This window comes from Hylobates moloch, unplaced genomic scaffold (genome assembly GCF_009828535.3).
Source record: "Hylobates moloch isolate HMO894 unplaced genomic scaffold, HMol_V3 SCAFFOLD_2, whole genome shotgun sequence".
Classification (NCBI taxonomy): Eukaryota; Metazoa; Chordata; class Mammalia; order Primates; family Hylobatidae; genus Hylobates; species Hylobates moloch.
In genome coordinates this window covers 170099145-170123239 of record NW_026652277.1, presented here as the reverse complement: position 1 = coordinate 170123239, position 24095 = coordinate 170099145, and the positions used below count along the sequence as shown (strand labels likewise).

The 24095-nt window shown below is 39.8% G+C and overlaps 1 protein-coding gene across 11 annotated transcripts in view; it reads left to right on the top strand.

The window, feature by feature from the left end:
* The window catches only part of PRKN (parkin RBR E3 ubiquitin protein ligase), a 1409627-nt gene that overhangs the window by 489785 nt on the left and 895747 nt on the right, over window positions 1-24095 (top strand). For all 11 annotated transcript variants that reach the window (XM_032162049.2, XM_058435658.1, XM_032162058.2 and 8 more), the window contains one exon: window positions 13396-13636. In XM_032162049.2, coding sequence (XP_032017940.1) covers window positions 13396-13636 — 241 coding nt within the window. The remainder of the gene's footprint in view (window positions 1-13395; window positions 13637-24095) is intronic.

Here is a 24095-nt window from a genome sequence, read left to right as displayed (position 1 = left end):
TGCTTATTTGCCATCTCTATATCTTCTTTGGTGAGATTCTGTTAAAGCCTTTGTCCCTTTTTTAATGTTTGTTTATTTATGTATTGATGAGTTTTAAAGGTTCTTTGTGTGTTTTGGATAATTTTTAAAATTATTCTGACCAAAAGTTTAATCAAATATACACATCACATTCAGTTATCATGTATCTTTATTTTACTTTAGTATAGAACAGTCTTCTCACACACACCTTATTTGCACCTTCAAAAATTTGAATCGTAAGGGCCAGTTGTTTGCAGAATTATCATGCAACCTGGATTTGTTTTATTGTCTCCTCATTGCTAAATTTGGGTTAAACTTTGTTGTCATTAATGCTGAATCCTTTGTAACTGACAATGCCCGTGTGAATCTTAGTTACAGTGATGCCTGCCGAATCTCTCATTGCAGAAATAACCCTCCTCTTATGAAATTATTAGGGAATCTGGGGCAGATACTTGGAAACTGCCAATATCCTGATGCCCAACAATCTTGGATCCATTTGCTGTAGCTTCTACTGGTGATCCTTGAGTGAATTAATTATTATATCAGTGTCTTCAAAAATATGATTGTCTGATGCCGACAGTTCTTGCCATATTTATTCTGTTGTTCGGTATAGAAGAACTCTTTCTTACTCCTCACACGTATACTTTTTAATATTGTCATATATTCATGGATTTTTTTCTTTAATGTATTACAACCTGTTATCAATCTATTCTTTTTTGTATTTATATTTTCCCAAACTTGGCCAGTGGGACCTCATTTGTCATAGAACATAGAGTATTGGTTGAATAAACTATGATTTATCCACACTTGAGGTTACTGTATGGTTGTGAAAAAGAATAAGGAAATGTGTGTATACTACTGTAGAATTAATTGTAGGGTAAATTAAGTGAAAAAAGAATTTTAATGAAAAAAGTATATATAACATGCTATCAATTATCTAAGAAAGGTGCTTAAATACACACACACACACACCAGCTTCTGTTAAAGAGGTAAAGCAGAAATCTAAAAACAAACAAAAAGATAGTGAATATATTAAATAGACAAAAGTGGAAATGAGACAACTTTGACAATTTGATGTTTTTAAAGTTTGACTTTAGAAACTTGAAAATGTTTTCCATAATTATAAAACAGAATTAAATATTTTAAATAGAAAGTTCTAAAAATCAAAAATAAAGTCAAACAAATAAATGCAAGTATCTTTACTTGTAATCATAGCTACATTATTCCAAGAGACTTTAGAATACAGCAGTTTGACTATACATCTTTAATGAGGTACATCCCAAGACAAAAAGAACTGCAAGCAGAAAAATTTAAACTATGATTAGTGATCAATTTAATGGCATCATTCACATTGTGTATATAATGTAGTCTAAAATAATGAGTAATTATGTGACATCTAATCATTTCATTTTCACGATTTTGAACAAGAGGAAAGAAGATTAAGATGGAAGACAAAGGAGATTATTTAAAACCCTCTACTCCTCAGTTTGAATGGGAAATATCAGATTGAACTCATGATGTATTTTATCTTTAAAAAGCGAACAAAACATACCTCTTGTCACTGAAAAAGCTGATAAACCTTTATGAATCCAGTAGCAATGAGTATCTCTAACCATCCACATCGTCATCTTTAAGTACCATTTTTATTTGTCAAAATGAATTTTTACAGGTCTAGAACAAAAAGTGTTCAAAGCGAACTGGAGTCTCTTGTCATACAAGATGGCAGGGAAGCTACCAAAGACTCTTGCGCCTCTGCCATAGTTCAAGAATCCATTCTAAGATGTGCCAATTAGCTATAGAAAACCACCAATCAAAGTAATAAGTACAATCGATGGACATCATTAATATGTGTATGTCTATAATTTGGTTTTTCTTTTTTTTTTGAGACTGATTTTCACCTTGTTACCCAGGCTGGAGTGTAGTGGTGTGGTCTTGGTTCACTGCAACCTCCGCTTCCCAGGTTCAAGTGATTCTCCTGCCTCAGCTTCCCAAGTAGCTGGGATTACAGGCCTCCACCACCACGCCCGGCTAATTTTTGTATTTTTAGTAGAGACGGGGTTTCACCATGTTGGCCAGGTGGGTCTTGAACTCTTGATCTCAGGTGATCCACCCACCTTGGCCTCTCAAAATGCTGGGATTACAGCCATGAGCCACCACACCCAGCCTTTTCTATAATTTCTTAATAATGTTTTTAAAAGTTGCATTTTCATTCATTGCTAGAGTCAACTTATTTTGAAAATGTATAAACCAAGAAAAGAATAGAGCATTTATTCTGCCTTCCTATACAAAATTTATCACTGAGTAACAAAATAGCTATTGAGGGAAAATTTATCTTGATAGAAATATTTTATCTAATAGTTGGAGAAGAAGTGATAATATCAGAAGATCATCATTTTACAATTTTAGCGTAAATAAATTGTTCAAAATCGTGAAAATTAAATGATTAGATGTCACATAATTACTCATTATTTTAGACTACATTGTATACACAATGTGAATGATGCCATTAAATTGATCACTAATCATAGTTTAAATTTTTCTGCTTGCAGTTCTTTTTGTCTTGGGATGTACCTCATTAAAGATGTATAGTCAAACTGCTGTATTCTAAAGTCTCTTGGAATAATGTAGCTATGATTACAAGTAAAGATACTTGCATTCATTTGTTTGACTTTATTTTCATCAATAAATGAGACACCCAAATGTAGTCAGACTCAAGCATAGTCAGATAATGCTTCCTTCTTAAAGAACAAAGCAGCACCCTTACGGGAATCCCAGCAAAACATATTAAGCCTAAACCTAGTCAAGCCTGTAGAAACAAATATAAAATTTTAAGAAACAAGGACAATGTAGAAACTGGTTCAGTAATACCACCCATATGCAATTGGCAAAATTCAGATTATGAAACATTCTACAACGGATTAACCCATTTTTCGTCAAATTTAATTGTAAAGACAGGAAGAGAGATGGGTGATGGAACTTGGAAAAGCAACTTAAGAGAAAATGTTCTGAAATTAGAGAGTGTTGATGGCTGCACGACCTTGGAAATATTCTAAACACTGCTGAATTATACACTTTAAAGAACTACAATACATTAATTATGTCATTAAAAAAACAAGAACGCCAGGCACAGTAGCTCAGGCCTGTAATCCCAACACTTTGGAAGGCTGAGGCAGGCAGATCACTTGAGCCCAGGTGTTTGAGTCCAGCCTGGGCAACATGGCGAAACCCTGTCTGTATGGCATATACAAAAAATTAGCTGGGTGTGGTGGCACGTTCCTGTTGTCCCAGCTACTGGGGAGGCTGAGGTGAGGAATCCCCTGAGCCCAGGAAGCCGAGACTGCAATGAGCCCTGATCATGCATGCACTCCAGCCTGAGTGACAGAGGGAGACCTGGTCTCACTAAATAAATAAATAAATAAATAAATTAATTAATTAATTAATTAATTAAAAAATTAAATTAAAAGGAGATATAATATACATTCCTTCCAGTCCCAAAATATGGACCTTGTTTGGATCTCAATTCAAACAGATTTGGAAACAATTAAAATTATGGACACATAAATATTTGATGCCATTAAATGCTTCTTTGTAATTTTTCAGTTCTTCTAGTGGTATTCTAGTTATGTTTTATAGGAAAATTCCTCCTTCATAGAGATACATATTGATCATTTTTGTTGAGTAAATAATATGGTATCTGACATTTGTCTCAAAACCATATAGGAAGGGAAAGTAGGTAGTGATATTGATAATATCAATTATCGATGATAATTGATACTGATAAAACGAGGTTGGACTCAAGTTGATAACTGTTGAATAAGGTGATGAGTAGATACATGGGTCTCATTATTCTGCAACTTCTGGATAGGTGAGGAATTTCCCCTCAATGAATAGAATTTTTTAAAATTCATAAGTACATTTTGTTCCCTTTATTTCAACTCCAACATCATGAAACTCCTTCTCACCTTCTTCTGCCACTGTGAAAAACTTGGTCTCCAAAAACATCAGTAAGTTTAGTAATTTTTCATCTTAACATAAATACAAATAGTTTCTGAATTCCTACACCTATATCATACCAGTAATCAACTTAGTAAATAAAGTACAAAATTTATTTTGGGTTCTTTTGTTTGTACTAAAGGATATACAGAGCACTGCGTCCAAAAGTTACTTGAACTACTTTTATTTATGTACTGACTTATCAGCTCAATATGTTTCTGGTAATTTTCAGTTTTAGAGTTTGCATTTTTCCTCCTTTTTTATTTAATAAGTATTGTTGTGATTGTATGAAACATTTTCTGTGCCTCACACCTGAAACTGTAGATAAAGGCACATTATGGAAACATGGCTCCCATTCGATCCCTTTAACCCATTTCCCTACTCCATCATAGGTAACCATTTTCACTAACTTCGATTTTATCCTTTCTACATTTCCTTTTACAAAAACAGCTACTTTTGTATGTTCTTAATTTTCTTTGCTTTTGACATAGAAAGTCCTCTACTATATTCTATTTTCTGCTTTGTTTTCTTTTCTCTTCACTGATTGTACTTGTCTTCTATGGTCAGGCATTTCACTTGTTTCTGAAAATTTTCTTTTTCCTTTTCTTTTTTTTTCAGACACAGTCTTACTCTGTGGAGTAAGGCTGGAGTGCAGTGGCGCGATCTAGGCTCACTGCAACCTCCGCCTCCCAGCTCAAATGAGTATCCTGCCTCAGCCTCCCAGCCTGTAGCTCGGATTACAGGCACGCACCACCACACCCGGCTAATTTTTGTATTTTTAGTAGAGATCAGGTTTTGCCACGTGTGCCAGGCTGGTCTTGAACCCCTGACCTCAGGTGATCTGCCCACCTCAGCTTCCCAAAGTGCTGGGATTACAAGCATGAGCCACCACACCCAGCCGATAATTTTCCATTATAAATAATCCCACAGTAAACACCTTGCACAGATGTTGTTTTGCGATCATGGAGGTATATGATTTTGAATGTTAATCACTACCATTGGAATTTGGGGAGCGCGGCATAAACTCGCATGTGGTTCTGTTGGGTAGTGCTGACCTCCCCGACGTGCCTGAGTTTCTGGGTCAGCTTCATCAAGAGGGCGTGTTGTTAAGCTCTCAAACCCTGACCCCAGTAATTCTATACAGCGTATTCCGTGGCTTTAAAAACATTAATTTAATTCTGTCAAATAAAATGTATATATTTTAAAGTGTTCATAATATTTATCACAACTAGTAATAAAATAATACTTAAAAAAGAAGTGATACTTGAGGCATTTCTTGCATTGTTGACAATATAAAACACAATTTTAAAGTGGGTTTAATGGTCATAGCTTTGGTGATCCGATATCCTTTGTATTTACGAAAGAGGGAACCCCGAGAAGTGAAATCCTGACCCTACATGCTCAAACAGCACTGTCCTCTGCTCTTCAAAACTAAATCACTTACTACAGTTGCAGGCATGTAGCCACATCGAGTGATTCCTGAGCTGTTTCCTCCGCCCCCTGTGGAGCCCCTGTAGTGTAGGGTCCTCATGAGCAGCAGAAAGGTCCCAGGCCTGTGGCGGGAGGGACATGGAGGTGACAAGGCCCAGGCCTACACTGGCCAATTAGTGTGGGGCTAATTGACCTTTCGCAGTAATTGTATTGCTCTGCCTTTGGGAACCAGAGAAGGGGCCTTCCAGTATCTTTACACAGCATAATATTTTTGATCATAATGAAAACCAGTCATGAGAAATGTGAAATAAATTCAAAGGCTAAATCACAAATATTCATCTTTTAGAAGTCCCCCTTTTTTTAAATGAAGGATCAGTTTGAAAGGATAGTTTCTGTTCTCATCCAATTAATATAAGTTGGCATTTAGTGTTCATTGAAAACTATGGAGGGGAACTGGAGTTCAAGAGAAAAAATATCATTGGGAACAATTCCCTTTTTGATTATTCTGAGTTACTGTGAACATCTCTGGCTCATCTTGTCTGGAAACACATTGCATTGTTAGCAGTGACTAAACAAAATAGTTCTTAGCCATTACATTAAAAATCACCTTTAAATAACACCTTTCTTTTTTTTTTTTTTTTGAGATGGAGTCTCACCCTGTCACCCAGGCTGGAGTGGACTGGTGCGATCTCAGTTCACTGCAACGTCCACATCCCAGGTTTGAGAGATTCTCCTGCCTCAGCCTCTCAAGTAGCCAGGAATACAGGCTTGTGCCACCACGTCTGGCTAATTTTTTTGTGTGTATTTTTAGTAGACACGGGTTTCACTACATGGGCCAGGCTGGTCTCAAATTCCTGACCTCAAGTGATCTGCCCTCCTTGACCTCCCAAAGTGCTGGGATTACAGATGTGAGCCACCGCATTCGGCCTAACTTATTAAATGACTGCCATTTTGTCTTTTCTTGCCATGGAAAATACATTATTAAAAACCGTGATGGGCTTCCAACCACATCTACTTAAAGCCAGGTGCAGTGGCTCAGGCCTGGAATCCCAGTGTTTGGGGGTCCAAGGCAGGAGAATCATTTATGCCCAGGAATTTGAGACAAGCCTGGGCAGCATAAGTGAGATCCCATCTCTAAAAAAAAAAACAAAACAAAACAAAACTAAAACATTAGCTAGGTGTAGTGGCATGTGCCTGTCGTCTCAGCAACTCAGGAGGCTGCCATGAGAGGATCACTTGAGTCTGGGGAGTTCGAGGCTGCAGCGAGCCTTGATCATGCCACTGCACTCCAGCCTGGGCAACAGAGTGAGACCCTGTCTTAAAAAAAAAAAAATCTGTTTGTTAGAAGCTATTTTCAGAAGAAGCAAGAAATAGAAAGAATGCCAAGATTGTTCAGCACAAAAAAGGACAATTTAAGGTGTTATTAAAAGTGTGTCTTCAAAGTTCTTTAAGAAAGAACTCAGTGTAAAAATGTTTTAACATTAGAATGTGTTAACACTATTGACTTTTAAATTAGTCTGATCATTCTTGGCTGATTGTATTCCTTCCCTAGATCAAAAATGTAGGCTATTAAAAATCCAAATAAAAATCAGAAAATTTCAGTCTTTAAAATGTAAAGTTATTACACATTAGAAAGGATGACAGCCTTCCACTGAAATGATTTTTTTTCCCATAAGTTATTGGGGTACAGATGGTATTTGTTTACATGAGTAAGTTATTTAGTGGTGATTTGTGGGATCCTGGTGCACCCAACACTCAAGCAGTATATACTGCACCATATATGTTGTATTTTATCCCTAACTCCCCTCCCACCATTTCCCCTAAGTCCCTGAAGTCCATTGTATCATTCTTATGCCTTTGTGTCCTCATAGCTTAGCTCTCATATGTCAGTAAGAACATACGATGTTTGATTTTCCATTCCTGAGTTACTTCACTTAGAATAATAGTCTCCAATCCCATCCACGTTGCTGTGAATGCCATTATTTCATTCCTTTTTATGGCTGAGTAGTATTCCATTGTATTTATATACCACAATTTCTTTATCCACTCGTTGATTGGTGGACATTTGGGTTGGTTCCACGATTTTGCAATTGTGAATCGTGCTGCTATAAACTTGTGTGTGCAAGTATCTTTTCCATATAATGACTTCTTTTCCTCTGGGTAGATACCCAGCAGTGGGATTGCTGGATCAAATGGTAGTTCTACTTTTAGTTCTCTAAGGAATCTCCACACTATTTTCCATATGGCTGTACTAGTTTACATTCCCACCAGCAGTGTAGAAGTGTTCCCTGATCACCGCATCCACACCAACATCTACTGTTTTTGATTTTTTTATTACGGCCATTCTTGCAGGAGTAAGGTGGTATCGCACTGTGGTTTTGATTTGCCTTCCCCTGATCACTAGTGATGTTGAACATTATTTCATATGTTTGTTGGCCATACACTGAAATGATTTTAAGCATTTTGTATGAGGAAATAGAGCTTAACAGATTTAGAAGGAACTGAAAATGAATGAATAATACTGAAGATATTGAAGACAGCCCTACCTACTTTACAGACCGTAGACAGTGGTACAGTAAGTATACCAATGAGTATAGACTGATCAGTATGCTGATAAAAGCACACTGGCTGGTCACTTCTGCCAACACATCTACTTATATCATGAGCACAGAGAGGTGGACAATCCAACGTGGGGTGTTTGAAATAGAGCATTGGGCTCAGAGCCAGAAAACTGAGGCTGCAGGCCTGGCTCTTTCATTTCCCAATTATGCATCAGACTTCCGAAATGTTTCCTCATTTCTAGGTATGTGCTTAAATGATCATAGAGTCATTCAACAGACACAGGGGAGTGTGTTTTATGAACAGGTCACTACAGTAGGTACTACAGACACAGTTGCAGTATTTTTTCTTAAAGACAGTATTGTCTGGTAACAGAAAGCAACACATACAAAGAAACTACAATACAATGTGATAAGTGCAGTCTTCCCTGGGGTGACAGGATCTCCAGAGGTACAGACTTTACCTTGAGCCAGCACCAGCATCTGGAGTCTGCGAGATGTGTTACCAGCTCACCTATACCATCTTCTTTTCACTTTCCATACTCTCACTGATTCCTCTGCAACCCACTTGTTCTTACTTTCATCCTTTTTTTTTTTTTCCTTTTTAAATCTCACTGGACTAATCTTCACTTTGCTACCTCCTATACAGCCCAGTCCCAGATCCTGTCTTCTCATGTTTTTAACATTTCAGCTATCTGGCTCTTCTCTGAATCATTCCTTCGTACCTGGGGTGGTTCTGTTGCAGCATCCAAACCCTGGTCTTCACCATGGGCCCCTGGAGACTTGTCCTAGTTGGTCTGCCTCATCCAAGTCTCCACTTCCTCTCAGCAGAGTCAACGAACACCAGCAGAGGAGTCGACGGCCTGGGTTCCTACCCTGGCTTCCCACGCAGGAGCTGGGTGTTGTTGACCCATCGTGAACTTCTCTGTGGCTCCCCTTTGTCTTCTATAAAGTGGAATCAACAGCAACCACAATAAGTAATCTGTAAGACAGCATTATCTGTGCCAGGCACAGTTCTCATAGATTTACACACTAATTCTAGCTCTGTTGACACACTAACTTTGTGGATGTTGTCTTGTATTCTTTGTCTTGCTATAACAAAATACCTGAGACTGGGCAATTTATAAAAACTAGAAATTTGTTTTTTACAATCCTGAAAGCTGGGAAATCCAAGGTCAAGGTGTTGGTATTCAGTGTCTGGTGAGGGCCTTCTTGTTGTGTCTTCACTTGCTGGAAGAAGGGAAGAGCTAAAAGGGCAAAAAGGACAGAAAGTCACTTGCACTGCCTTATAAGGGCACTAATCTCATTAATGAAGGCTCTGCCCCATCATGACTGAATCACCTTCTAGAGGCTCCACCTCTCCATGCAATCACGTTGATGGTTAAGTTGAAACAAATAAATTTTGAGGACATATTGAGACATAGCAGATGGTGATAGTTACTCCCTCATAGGAGTATGAGAATAATAAACAATTTATTATGTCTCAAAACCTGTAATGGTCTGCAATCTATGGCTAAGTATATTCTATATGTTTTTGAGACGCTTCTCTCCCCAGGCTGGATCAGGCCCTCGGTCACTGCAACTCTCTCCTGCCTCAGCCTCTCCGAGTAGCTGGGACTACAGGCGCCCGCCACCATGCCCGGCTAATTTTTTTGTATTTTTAGTAGAGACGGGGTTTCACCGTGGTCTCGATCTCCTGACCTCGTGATCCGCCCGCCTCAGCCTCCCAAAGTGCTGGGATTACAAGCGTGAGCCACCGCGCCCGGCCACTATATGTTTTTTATTATTAACATAATTATTTTCATGACTCCTGAAAGCAATGTATTAATAATGTGGTATTGTTAACAATTTCAGAATCTCATTATTAATCATTTTAGAGATGATCTATGTAACTCTTCCAAGTGCTTGGGAGAATCTGAAATATTTGGATCTTAACTATGTGCCATTGAAGGAACTTCTTTTTGGAAAAAAAAAAAAATACATCAGTTTTTTGTATATTGTTGGATAATGTCCAACCAGATGAGAGTTGATCATTGTTTGGCAAAAAAAAAAAAAAAAAAAAAAAACTCCCGTGGATGTTTTGTTAATACTGATATGTTTCCATATCAAGGATCCTGTAGACAGAAAACCCAAGATACTGATCCCTCAGTCTCCCGTGGGTCATCAGCTATGCTTGACAGTGTAAGACCAAACCCGGTTACAGAAATACGTACTTGGTTTGTCTACACTAAAGAATTTGTTACTGCCTTACTTGTTGGATTAATATATTGTTATAAAAAAGAAAGAACTTTATTATGTGTTTTCTCTTTGACAGGTAATATTTTATTTATTGGAGAAACAAAGATAAATAAGACATTGTTTCTGCTCTGAGGTAGCCTGAAACCACATTGGAGCACTCTGATGTCTTCCCACCGAAAATCTCTTTCTTCCCACATCTGAGGAATTTTTTTGTATACTAGGAGAACTTAATAGTATTTGGGGCTTGTGTGTGGCTGTACAACTGGACTGTATCCAATGTATTGTCCATGGAATGTGGCTTCGAACTGAACCAGTGTGGTGTGTGAGTACACCATCTGTCAAAGGCACCGCTTCTGGGACCAAGATTTTCTGTAAGAGCCAAAGATTAAGCAATTAATGATCTCAGAAACAGGGATGGTGACTGAGGGAAATGCGTCCTATAAGTATCACTGTAACTACTGAAATCTGTTTGAGGACTTTCTTTTCCCCTTTGCAGCTCTACCCTGAGCATGAGGAAAATCTGGATTTGAAATCTTTTAGATTTCATCAACATTTGTCACATTTCACCTGTCCCTGAAAATTCACTCAGGTTCTTCAGGTGTTTCATGGCATCTGGCTATATGGTGATATTGGAATTTTTTTTTTGTATCGATTTTTAGTTCACAGAAAGTTGGAATGCTACCAGAGAGACTGTCACATTAATAGTTTCTGCTCATTCTGCCTTCTCTGTATATTTTCCAAACAGAATTGTGTTAAGTGTGCAGCTAAACAGAATTTGGAGGCCTTATCCACGTACAAGATTAGGGACTCATCCTCTTTTGTTTTCTAAAACTCATAAATGGTAACAATACTACCAACAATGTATCATTGAGGATCGGGATCTGAGCTCTTTACATTTCCTTAAATCTTCAAAACAGCCTTCAAAGTTGATATGTTATCGTCAATGGCAGAAGGCTGGGGAAGGAAGAATCATTTGCCAAAATTCATACAGCTAATAAATTATGTAGAGCTTGAGTCCATTTGACTTTAAATTCTATGTCTTTTCTTTCTTGTTCTGCTGATTCCCTCTGTGGCACTTTGGGCACTGAGCTTATGACTGTTTATATTCATTGATTCATTCACTCCTTCATTCTTTCTTACTTCCCTTCAGTCATTCACTTTTTCAAACTTTTAAAATTCATAGATATGTTTCTACATCTCCTGGCTCCAGAGCACTGTATGAGGCATTCTGATAAATACTAGTATGGCCAAGTTGCTGCTCTCAAGTATTTCTAAAGTAAGTTGGGAGATAAGAGTCAGACACACATGCGCGTGCACACACACACACACACACTACATACCGTCCAAGCTCTAACCACTGCAATAAGAAGAGCACAGTACGCAAAGATTTTTAGATTCAGATGAGGGAGAAAGGTGTTACTTTTCTCTAGGAGGGTCACAGGAAGTACCTGAGCCCTGAACATGGAAAGGAAGGGACAAAATGTGGATAGAAACCTCAGGATAGGCTAGGTGCTAATTCTCCACTTTTCCTTCTGTGGCAAAGCTCACATGCTCCTGTGCAGGTCCTTGAGTGTACTCGGATCCTGATGCCCATTTTTTTTAAACGACTTAGGCTAGAGGCTGTGCGCAGCTGGAGGAGTGCTGCCTGACAGGGAGCCGATCATGGACAGTGATAACTTGTCCAAATAGAATGGAAAATAGAGGACTGTCTGCCATTATTGCTTAAAGGACAAGCACAAATCTCAGCGACAGAAAAGTATGCCATCTTTCTTATGTGCCTGCAGGTCAGTGGGGGTGCCTGCGGCCTCAGGCCGGCTTCATCTGCAGGCCCCTGCTTCACCCTGTGAGTGTGGCTGCTCTTGGTCACCTCTGTGGGTTGGACTCAGGTCTGGGCGATGTGTGAACAGGTAGAAGCTTTCTGGGAGGTTCTGTTTTTTGCAACGGAGTCTTACTCCGTGCAGTGCAGTGCAGTGGTGGGATCTCAGGTCACTGCACCCTTCGCCTCCTGGGTTTAAGTGATTCACCTGCCTCAGCCTCTTGAGTAGCTGGGATTACAGGCACGCCACCACGCCCGGCTAATTTTTGTCTTTTTAGTAGAGACGGGGTTTCACCATGTTGGCCAGGCTGGTCTTGAACTCCTGACCTCAAGTGATCCACCCGCCTGGGCCTCCCAAAGTGCTTGGATTACAGGTATGAGCTACTGTGCCCAGCAGGGATGTTCTTTTGTTGGACCTTAGCAGTGGGACAAATAGAAGGCCCTGGTTCAACCACATCTGCTAATGTCCCTTTGGCCAAAGCCATTCACAGGGCTGGGCACAAATCACAGGGAGGAAGTGGGGAGCATGATGTATGCACACTAATGTACGGGCGTGCATAATTTCGAAGAATAGTTTAATCTGCCACATGTATAATATAGGAGGGGTAAGGAAGATAAATCGTCAAATCTAGATCATAATCTAGAAAGGAAAAAAGTACAAACACACTTGAAGAACATGGGAGATGTTACAGTCCATTTTACAAGTAATACTGAGACACTTTAGAAAGATTATGTAGCACACACCCAGAATTCTTGTACGTATTGGACTGGAGTATGGTGATATCGGATGTGGGGAGTAATTACAAAGCTATTATCATGAGGAAGGCCTAAAATGGGGAGGTGACTATTGAGATATAAAGGAGTTGAAGATGTGAAGGGTAATTCTGAGACAGAATTGCTAACTGTTTGTGCCTTGCCAATGTCAAAGATTAGGTAGCAGGAATTCAAGATAGTGATTCTCTTGCAGCCCATTACAAAACATGGGAGGATAATGAGATTTTTAGGTGGGAGGGGAAGGCTCGAAGCGGGTGATGTGGGGAATGGTTTTTCCTTTGACAGAAACCCGGAAGTCATGCAGGGGAGCACTTCAGGTCAGAGAATGATGCACAGTGGCCTCTGCTGACTGGGAGCAGTCCTGGGGAGAGGCTGGGAGCTCTGAGAATGGTGTTGTCTGTCTACCATGTGTAGTGTGTAACTGCTGTGGCCAAAGGAGCGCCTAAGTTGGTCAGTTACATGTCACTTTCCCTTCCCTTCTAACAGGGAGGACAAGTTAAACTCTATCTCGCATTTCATGTTTGCCATTTCCTTTTTTTTTTTTTTTTCTACCTTGCTCCCAAACAGAACTGTGACCTGGATCAGCAGAGCATTGTTCACATTGTGCAGAGACCATGGAGAAAAGGTCAAGAAATGAATGCAACTGGAGGCGACAACCCCAGAAACGCGGCGAGAGGCTGTGAGCGAGAGCCCCAGAGCTTGACTCGGGTGGACCTCAGCAGCTCAGTCCTCCCAGGAGACTCTGTGGGGCTGGCTGTCATTCTGCACACTGACAGCAGGAAGGACACACCACCAGCTGGAAGTCCAGGTAATTGGAATGCTCTAAGATTATTAAAGCATTTTGTTTGTTTGTTTAGTGCAGTCTCCATGGAGCATGGCCTCACCAGGTGCATATTCAGTTTATGATACGTTTTGGATTGGAGTCTTTAATTCACTACAAGGAGACATCACTGTAGGTGGAGTACTTTGATGTAAAATTTGAGAATGCATTTATTATAAGTACTATGAAACAGGTTTTCATATTGAGATTAATTATAAGAGGTATGTTTCTAGTGATGTAGAAACATTCTAAAAAGCAGAAAGAACTTTAAAGCTAATTGAGCCATTCGTAGTTTCTAAAGCCACATATTCCAATGGCAATGACATCCTTAGTGTGAAAGGACTCTTCCTTCTCTCTGTGCTACCACCCATTTCAAAATGCATTTCTTTGGCAAAGATGGTTATTGTTAATTATTTTTAAAATATTAATACGTGTCTCTTAGTCTTTTATTCTCTAATCTAAATAGTCAAAGGTGTAATAGAATTAATTTTTACTGTGTTTGACAGAAGACACAAAATAATCACAATGACTTTACAGGGTAGAAGTTAATTTTCCTCCCACATACAATAGATCCTGGCAGTTGTGGGCTGGTATGGCCTTCACGGTGTCAGAAAGTTCTGGGACCTACGAGATGGAAGCCTAACATAATAAGAAATGCCTCCTACAAAAATTACTAAATAAAATTTAAGGAACTTAAAAATTTTCGACGAGCTTGCAAAAAATAAAAAAAGATAATTTCCAAAGACAAGTGAAAATGCAGAAACAACGTCTTTAAATACAGGAGTAGATAAACCCAGAAAGTAAGGCAATAACTGATGCTCTGCTGACCTTGAGATGATTGTGGGAGGGAAAGAGGCTCTGCTTCATGTGAGCTGGGCACCTCAGGTCTGGAAAGAAGAATTGAGAAATGGAAATAAATGTCAAAAATGGGGAAAAAATGAGATAAATCTAAACCCCTGCAATACCCTTGTGATCCAGAATAATATATTAATATAAATATCGAACCCAAGCTCATAACAATTCTGATGTTTCAACCAGAGTATGTGTAAGATCACTCTGACACTGATACCTCTAGAGAAAAGCCCTGCTAAAGGATACTCGTGCTCCAACATGATAAACCAAACAAGGGAAAATTCCACCTTGAGTGTGTATGAGACCAGAATATGCCACCCCAAAATATGCCACTTCAGCATAAGTATTATTCTGAGTTGATTATTTTGAGAAACAGTAGACACAGGACAAGCTCTAAAAACAGAGCAGAAGTCACCCTTTTGTAAGGGAAATTTATATCAGCCAAGGAAATCTCCATTTGTAAGGGTGTCTCCCTCTCCTTACTAGGATGAGGAGGACAGAGTCTCTGGAGACTGTGATCCTTGAGAAGGTACCAACTGAATAATCTGCTTAACAAACCTTACTCTTGCCTTCTCTTCTCCCTCTCTTCCTTTGCCATTGAAGATGGTATTTTTTTTTTTTTTTTGAGACGGAGTCTTGCTCTGTCGCCCAGGCTGGAGTGCAGTGGCGCAGTCTCGGCTCACTGCAAACTCCGCCTCCCGGGTTCACGCCATTCTCCTGCCTCAGCCTCTCCGAGTAGCTGGGACTACAGGCGTCCGCCACTACGCCCGGCTAATTTTTTTGTATTTTTAGTAGAGACGGGGTCTCACCGTGGTCTCGATCTCCTGACCTCGTGATCCGCCCGCCTCGGCCTCCCAAAGTGCTGGGATTACAAGCGTGAGCCACCGCGCCCGGCCTGAAGATGGTATTCAAGCCTGAATTTTAGGCCACTTCTTTGAGATTTACGCATTTTTTCTGGGCGCCTCACATGTACAGTCGTCCCTCTCCATCAATAAGCAATACGTTTCAAATCCCCCAATGTATGCCTGAAACCAAAAATGGTACCAAACCCTATATTTACTATGTTTGTTCCTGTAAAACTGTATAACAGATTGGATTTATTATGTTAGGAGACCTATCTACTAGTTCTTTAATTTGATTTCCCAAAATAAAATTCTTACTAAAAATAAAAAAACCGCATTGTTTAGAGCAAAATTAAACCTTGACTTGTTATCTGAATAATAAAAACAATTTTAGCACAATAATCATATTGTGTACATATTCACATTCTTTAATCCGTTTCCTAGTGCATCTGTCTCTACTATCTTATCAAGCATATTTATCTGAAAATTTTAGTCTTCTTACTATGTTTTATCATAAAATTGCCCTTGGTCTTCTCCAGAATTTTCTTTTATGAGAATGAACTTAGAATTATTGACACTTTCAATTGACTCTCTCTCTCTCTCTCTAGACTATAATATTTTAGCTAAGAAAATATAGTATTCTCTCTGTATAGGGTCTGAAGTACCAGTAGGCACTGAGAAAATTCTGCTAAACATCTAATATTCTCTTTATATTTTTAAATTGAAATGTGTAATTATTTCAACCCAAACAATAGACAATAAATTCTAGTAAATTTATGGAATGCAGTAAATGACAGCAGCTTTCAGAGTACTGTATGATCTATGAGGATGCACTGTTTCACCTTTACTTTCCACCCATGTTTGAGTCACATCTAACCTCTGATCACCCTGTTTCTCATTTACCCCTCTGTCTTGTGGCCTGCCAGACTTGTGTTTTTTGCAGGCTAGGGACTGGCTCGGGCAACTCTACATGGTGCAGTTGGGGGCTGCAGGGGTGCCATCCTAATACACTTCTCCCTGCACCACTACAGACTGGGGGCAACTTCCTGGCACCCTACATGCTGCCACTAAAAGGCCTCTGTAAAGTTATATTGCATCTGTAAAGACTGGGAAAACAGAGATGGCGTATCCCAGGTCAACTTTCAGATTTAACTCTGTATTAAACTAACAGCTGAACTACAAGTAATCCTCTCCTACTCATTAGAACTGGAAGGAATCCTTTTCAGAACTCTTAGGACTCTCTCTTATTACTTCCTATTTTGTACTCCAGTTCCGACTTCACCTTTTAATCTCTTTGAGGACGGAGTTTTTGTCCAATTAACTGTAGTTTTCCCCAAAATCTCTTAGAAAAGTGGTGATACATGTTTACTAAATTGCTTAAAATTGTAAATAGTAAGTCATTCAACAGAACTTCTGTGCATTTAGCTTTTAGAACGAATGCTTTATTTAAAATTATACAGAGAAATTGAGATTTCATCTCTTCAAATGTCTTGGTTCATTCTTGGTTTGAGTTAAGACTTTGAATGGAATGATTTGAAATAACTATATGCAAACAGTATGCCTATATGATTATTTTTCTTCACTAAAAATTATAGCATAAAGTTACTAGAGCAGAGATTCACAAACTGTTCTGTGCAGAATTATCTTGCATGCTTTTCCATGTTTCTTTGATGGCCAGAATGGGGAGAAAAAAAAATCTTACTTCATTCTTTTTCTGTGACCAGAAATTTTGATGTGTTTGTCTGGGGGTAGAGGCCCCAAAATGTTGGTACTGACCACACTCGGAGAAACTCTGCCCTATGGCTAAGGTTTTCCAGCCTTGCAATTATGGATCCTACCTGTTGTTCTCACGGAATAATTGGACGCCTGGTGGGAGAACAGAGGCAGGTCGGTGAGAGGTGAACACACCAAGCCAGTCACAGCAGCCCGAGACGATTCTTCTCTACGTACTTCATGTATTAAACACATACAACATCTGTCATTTGAAAAGACGCAAAAGATCCTTGGTTATACAATGTTTGAAAACCTCTGCCTCAGAAAAAGAGATTAAAATAAATCCCAATTTTCTGTGCTCCCAGAGTCTTCAATTTTAACTTCGAAGAATATAAGTGCTGGCTGGACATGGGAGGGCTCTAATGGGTGAATAGCTGGGCTGTAGCCGCACATGTTGTCGAAACAAATGGAAACTTCTGAAACCCAAGAAGGCGCCTTTCAAGTATTTTTAGTAGGCAAAAGATAAGTCGTCAACATGAGAGGTGATAATATGATGTACATGAAGAACCAGTTACACTGTTGGTACTAAGAACGCAAGCATGCCACACTAAAGACTTGTAAGAGGACGTCAAAGAACTGGAACGAGTCATTGAAGTAATTTTTACAGCAGTGCCACTCAGGCTTTAGTGCTCATCAGAATCACCTGAGGACCTATAAAAGCACAGATGACTGGGCCCAGACTAGTTGGCCTTGGATGGAGGCTGAGAAGTTGAGTTTCCAACAAGCTCCCAGATGATGCTAACACTGTGGGCCCAGGGGCTGTGCTTTGAGCAGTACTCCCCTAAATAGTAAAAAATAGTATTGCTTAAAACAAGGTCAACGAATAAAATCTGTTTTACTACGTTTTGAACAAGAACACTGAGCTGCACCTGGGCTCCAGGGTGCCTGGATGTAAATTACCTTCACGTGTCATTGGTGTTTCCTAAATGAGGCGCCATTCATCATCTCCTGACAGAAGAGATGAAGCTATTGGACCTAGCAAAAAAAATAGGAGGCTCCTCTAATATCTGTCATACAGTTAATGAACTACATAAACAAATAATGATCAAGTCCTTACTCTGTGCCAAGCACAGTGCCAGGTAGAAAATGTAGCAATAGAAACAGACAAAATGCCTACCTCAACGGAGTTGTTCTATTTGGAGCAGAAGATAATAAAGAAACAACCAACCAACTAATAAGTGTGTGTTCTGTGGAGAAACAGCAGAGTAAAGGGGCAGAGAGTATTGGTGGGGAGTTTTTTGGAATATACGGCAGCTGCGAGGCCTATGTGATGAGCTAACCTGTGAGGGGGGCACCCTCAGGGAGCATCCATTTGTGTGCAGGCAGAGACAACAGCAACTCGTGAGCCCCAGGCAGGGCCCTGCCCAGAAAACGCAGCAGCCAATATGGGGAGGAGCTTGGAGCAGGTGGAGCTCGGAGAAGAGGATGTCAGAAAAAGGGCAGGGTGGAGAGGTCAGGCAGGGTGGAGAGGTCAGGCAGGGTCGGCCGGGCCCAGGATTTGACCCTGTTGAGAAAATTTGACTTTTGAACAATGGAGTGACATGATCTGACTTCAGGAAGGCTCACGCTGGCTGCTTGTGAAGGAACTGCAGGAGGAAAGGGTGGAGGCAACGCAACCCGGAAGGTTTTCAAATCCTAGAACTGCTGCACTGCCCAGAGCATCGGGAACGGGCCATACCTGCAGGCGGTGTCGGTGAGTACTTGCCGCAAACCTGGCACTATAGGAAACCCTGTTTCCCTGAAATACCTCTTTTAATTCCTTGCAGCCCTGTAAGGTAGACCATGTTCATATCCTCTTTATAGATGAGGAAACTGCACAGACCACTTGAGGAGCGACCCAGAGAATTCAAGCCGTACCCAGGGACCGTCTCACTCCAGAGCTTATGTAAAGTATCCAGTAGCCTGTGTTTTCCTGAATATAGATATCAGATGAAAGGAATTTTTGCATTTCCTCTACATATTTTGGTTAGAAAGTAGATATAGTCTTAAAATGGATCTTTTTGAAGAGTCATATTAATTGATTTCAGCCAAGTGGTCACATTTTAAAACTCTATATCACATGGTATAATACTTTTTCAGAATTTTTTGCTTTTGGAAAGAAAAGAAAAACTCTGGTAATGTTTTCCAGTTTTTTTCGAGTGTTACCGTCTAGCTTACTAAGAAAGCATTTAATTATATGGAAGAACAATTTACTATACAATAGGCTTTTTAATTCTTGCTAAATGAAATAGACTAGTTTTGATGAAACAGTACATCAGGCTTCTCCAATCCATGGCCCACAGGCCGCATGCCACCTAGGACAGCTTTGAACACAAATTCCTAAACTTTTTTAAAACATTATGAAGTTGGTTTTTTTTTTTTTTTTTTTGCAATTTTTGTTTTTAGCTCATCAGCTATCATTTGTGTATTTGATGTGTGGCCCAAGACAATTTTTCTTCCATTGTGGCCCAGGGAAGCCAAAAGATTTGACATTCCTGCATTATGTGCCAGAATAAATTATTGAAATATGACTTGTAAAGTTTAAATAGAAAAAAATATAAAAATAGACAAATTTTTAGAAATTTAAAATAAATGCAATTGAATTTAAGACTTGAACTCTGGAGATATACCATTGATACATTATAATTGTTAGAGAATATGTTTTTATCAACAGTTTTTTGCCAGTGGTTGAATGTAGTACAAAACGAAAATTATTCTGGGATTGTATATTAACTAATGCCAGCCAAATGCTAATCAGTCATGGAGGCCTGCTAATGGAATAAAGTGATAAGCTTTTGACTTAATTCTCATTTTATCCAAAACCAAATCTCAAGTACTTGAAAACGTGTGTTATACATGCTAATGACTTTAAGCGAGAGGGCGTGAATTTCTGGGTGTTTTGCACAGCTTTAAGGATACCTCTTGTGTAAATCTTCCTTGAAAAAAACCAAAATTTTGGCAGTCATGCGGGAGTTGATATCAACATAAAATAATCAAAAATACGTTATTATTTTGCCAGGATTTAATCTTTCTTCCAACACTGAAAATTTTACTTTTCGATATTAAAGGTGAAAACACAGAAAGTGATGATTGCCCTGCAGTGAGAGGTCTGCCAGCCTCACTCACATATTGCTGGTTGGGGAGGGATGGTTGAGGTAGGGGGAAAATCCTGAAATATTTTCCAGGAAGTTTGAACACCACTGTAGATGCAGAACTAGTTGCTCCTTACTCTTTTTTTTTTTTTTTTTTTGAGACAGAGTTTTGCTGTTGTTGCCTGGAGGGCAGTGGTGTGATCTTGGCTTACTGCAACGCCTGCCTCCTGGGTTCAAACAATTCTTCTGCCTCAGCCTCACGAGTAGCTGGGATTACAGGTGCACGTCACCACTCCTGGCTAATTTTTGCATTTGTAGTAGAGATGGGTTTCACCATGTTGGCAGGCTGTTCTTGAACTCCTGCCCTCGGGTATTCCGCCTGCCTCCTCCTCCAAAAGTGTGCTCCTTCCTCTCTATGGTGCTTTACTTATGGTCATATCATTACTTGCAACATATTTGTTTACACTTGTGAGGGGCACTCATCAAAGTCAAGTCAGTCATCTAATACATTTTCCACCTCCATTGCCTGGCACATGAGTAACGAGAGATAAAGTGTGAAATATAACTCTTATAGCTCTTCAAGTTTTATGAGTCACATGTGGCAGGAGAAGATGGTTAATAATCGCATATGGAGAACGTGGTGGAGTGTGCCTTGGGTATGCAGAAAGCAAGCGACAGTCCTGCCCCGAGGAAGGTAGAGCTTGGCAGAGGGGTCCTTCGAGACAACCATCCCTTGGGGCCATATACCTGTCAAAGAGCAGCACTCACATTTGTTTTAATCTGCTGCCTTCTGGGTAATTCTTATGTATAATAAACCCATTGATGGGAACAGGCGATACAAAGGTTAGTAACAGGAACCAGATCCTCCAGTAGCTCACAGTTTGGCAAATGCACATACACAAGTTGAAATGGAGTAAGTTTTAAAAAATGGGTACAATGACAGTAATATGGGGATTTAGAGGAGGGAGAAGCAAACACAGACCCTGAGCCTGGCTTTGAAAGACGAGAAGGCAACATTGGAGATGTTGGGAAGAGTTAGGTCCCATGCAGGTGGCCAAGCTTCGTGGAGTCTGTTGTAGGTTCAGGGGATCTATGAAGTCGGAAGAGTGGGTTTCCTGCACTCAAGAGCTCTGATGCCAAAAGTCACAGCTGCTGTGACTTTGCATCTCATCTCTCCACCTCTTCTGGTATTTAAGAAAGTATTCCTCATGCCATGCATATTTTTTCCTTTTTTTTGAGACAGAGTTTCACTCTTGTCATCCAGGCTGCAGTGCAGTGGGGCGATCTTGGCTCACTGCCACCTCCACCTCTTGGGTTCAAAATTCTTCTGCCTCAGTCTCCGAGTAGCTGGGATTATAGGCACCCACCACCACGCTCAGCTGATGTTTGTGTTTTTAGTAGAGATGGAGTTTCACCATGCTGGCCAGTCTGGTCTGGAACTTCTGACCTCAGATGATCCACTGACCTTGGCCTCTCGAAGTGCTGGGATTACAGGTGTGAGCCACCATACCCGGCCCCATGTTTTTGCTTATATACTTGCAAAAGGAAAGGAGACATGCCATGAAATAGAGCTGGAAGGAGTGTCAGCATGCAATTGACAAAAGCTGTGGAGAGGAATGCCATGCTGCCCCAAGATGCCCCAAGTGGGCAACACAGGCTGAGCTGGCCCCGTCTACCTTGTGCTTTTGTTCATGCCTGTTTGGGTTCATGCCTCTGTGGGAGTTGTTTTGCTTTTTGTGGTTGGTTATCTGTTTTGAAACATAAACAAATAAAGAGTAACTGTGGGGGAGAGTAGGTGAGAAATGACAGCATTGGTTGTTGAAGTTAAGTGAAGTACTTGCGAGGAGCCTCAAAATGTTTTGATTCTTCTGAAGTCACCTCTGCAAAGTCATATTGTGATTTAAAGGGGAAGGGAGACATTGCATTCAAGACTCCATGAGGCCTGGCTGGACAGTGTGCTCTTCGAAAGAGAGGCCTCTACAAATGGTAGTGTCTGGGTGTCCCTCTTCTGGAGGCCTACATGGCCAATCAAGCAAATCATTTACATTTTTTACTCTTCAAACCCTGAAGTGTTTCAGAGGACACTGTCCATATGCCAAGATGGGGAGATCTGCACTTGACAGGAATGAGCGCAGAGGCAGGGTATTTACAGCTGGGGAGGTCCATCTTGGGAATCATCTGAGCATTCTAATTATTGCAGAGTCTGCCAAAAATGCAGGCAGGCTTCTGGATTCCATTTTCTTAAAAGGAAGATAAAGAAAAAATTTCAAATTAAGTGGTAGAATTTAACTGTCTCTAATACACTCTTTTCAATCTTTCTAAATTTGTTCTGAATAAATAAGGACTAATGGAAGTTTTGTGAAACTTTTATGGAAGGTGTTATTTTGTATGACCTGTAGCTTCCAAACATTTCACATATAAATCAGGAATTTGTGTTCTATGTAAGAAAAATAGAATTAATAAAATATCTATTTTATAATAGAAAATGAAACCCTTATGACAAAGAAAATATCACTACATTCTTTTTTAGATTACTTTTTGATAATTTCACCAAATCAGGCCCAAATTCCTACACCTTCTACATCTATTTGGCTATAATTAATTTTCCAAATGATACCTCTGATGCTCTGTAAGATCTTAAAATTCTTCTTCAATCCCCAAAGATTGACTAACTTTGGTGTTAGAGGCATGTTATTAGATTCTGATTCTTTGAAAATTAATGCTCGATCTTTTCTGTGCATGATAATTAAACTCACTAGAAAACCCAGTCCATCAGTGGGGTTGTGATTTGCTTCCTGTAAGAAGGGAGTCAAATGGCCGATAATTTACTTCAGTGGATTAAATGAAGATCCTTTGAACGAGTGTTTATCACAGTTCCTGGCATATACTACGCAGTTAATACAGAATTTTTGATGCTAGAAAATGCAGTCAAAAAGGATGACAGACATTGATTTTGAATCCTTGAGCGCATTCATGGTACCTGGGCTGTGATGTGTCTGCCATGCAAATGCTAAGCTGACTGGCAGTAAGTGTGGGCCCCGGAGCCAAGCAACTTAGCCCGTCTTGGCTCTACTTCTTGCTACCTCTAGAACTCGGACAATTTACTTTCTTGCAGTTCAAAGTGTGATCTGTGGGCCAGCAGCAACAATTGGGAGTTTATCAGAAATGCAGAATCATTGGCCCCCTATCAGACCTACTGAATCAGTAAGTTTCATTTTAATAAGATCCTCAAGTGAATAGTGCACTGTTTTGTTTTGTTTTTAAACATACCAGGCCACAGTTTCCCCATTTCTCATACAGAGATAAGGAAAAAGTACCTAACTCATGAAGTTGATGTCAGATACTTCATGACAAGGGCCTAGAAAAAGGCCTGGAATATACCAAGTGCTGATTGTCTGTTATCCATTTCAGTTATCCCTTCGCTTTCTAGTTCACATGTACAAAGGCCCAATATTGTGCTCAGGCTCTAAAATACTACCTAGGCTTACAGATCCAGGGCTACCTGCCTGAATTCCCCCCAGAACAGGTGCTAGGTCCCCAACCCCTACTTGGGAGACGTCAGGTTACTCTAGTTTTGGGGTCAGGGTTTTATTTTATTTTATTTTATTTTTGTATGACTCTCTTTATTTAATTTTAAATTTTGCTCACCTCCGCCACACATTTGGAGCTAAATTACAATAGTGGGTGCTCTCTGATAATGATGGATGGCATGAAGAATAATACTTCCCATGGCTGTTTTTCTAGAGGATTACATTTTCTTTGTTTTCCAGCCCTGAATGATGTACAGCATATGTATTTGTTTTCCATTTTATGTTAGGAAATGTAGTATTCTTTTTTGGGTACTTCATCTGAAAAGTGGATAAATTTTCTACTGGGACTTGCTCAAAGGACCCTTTGGCGATGAGTGTG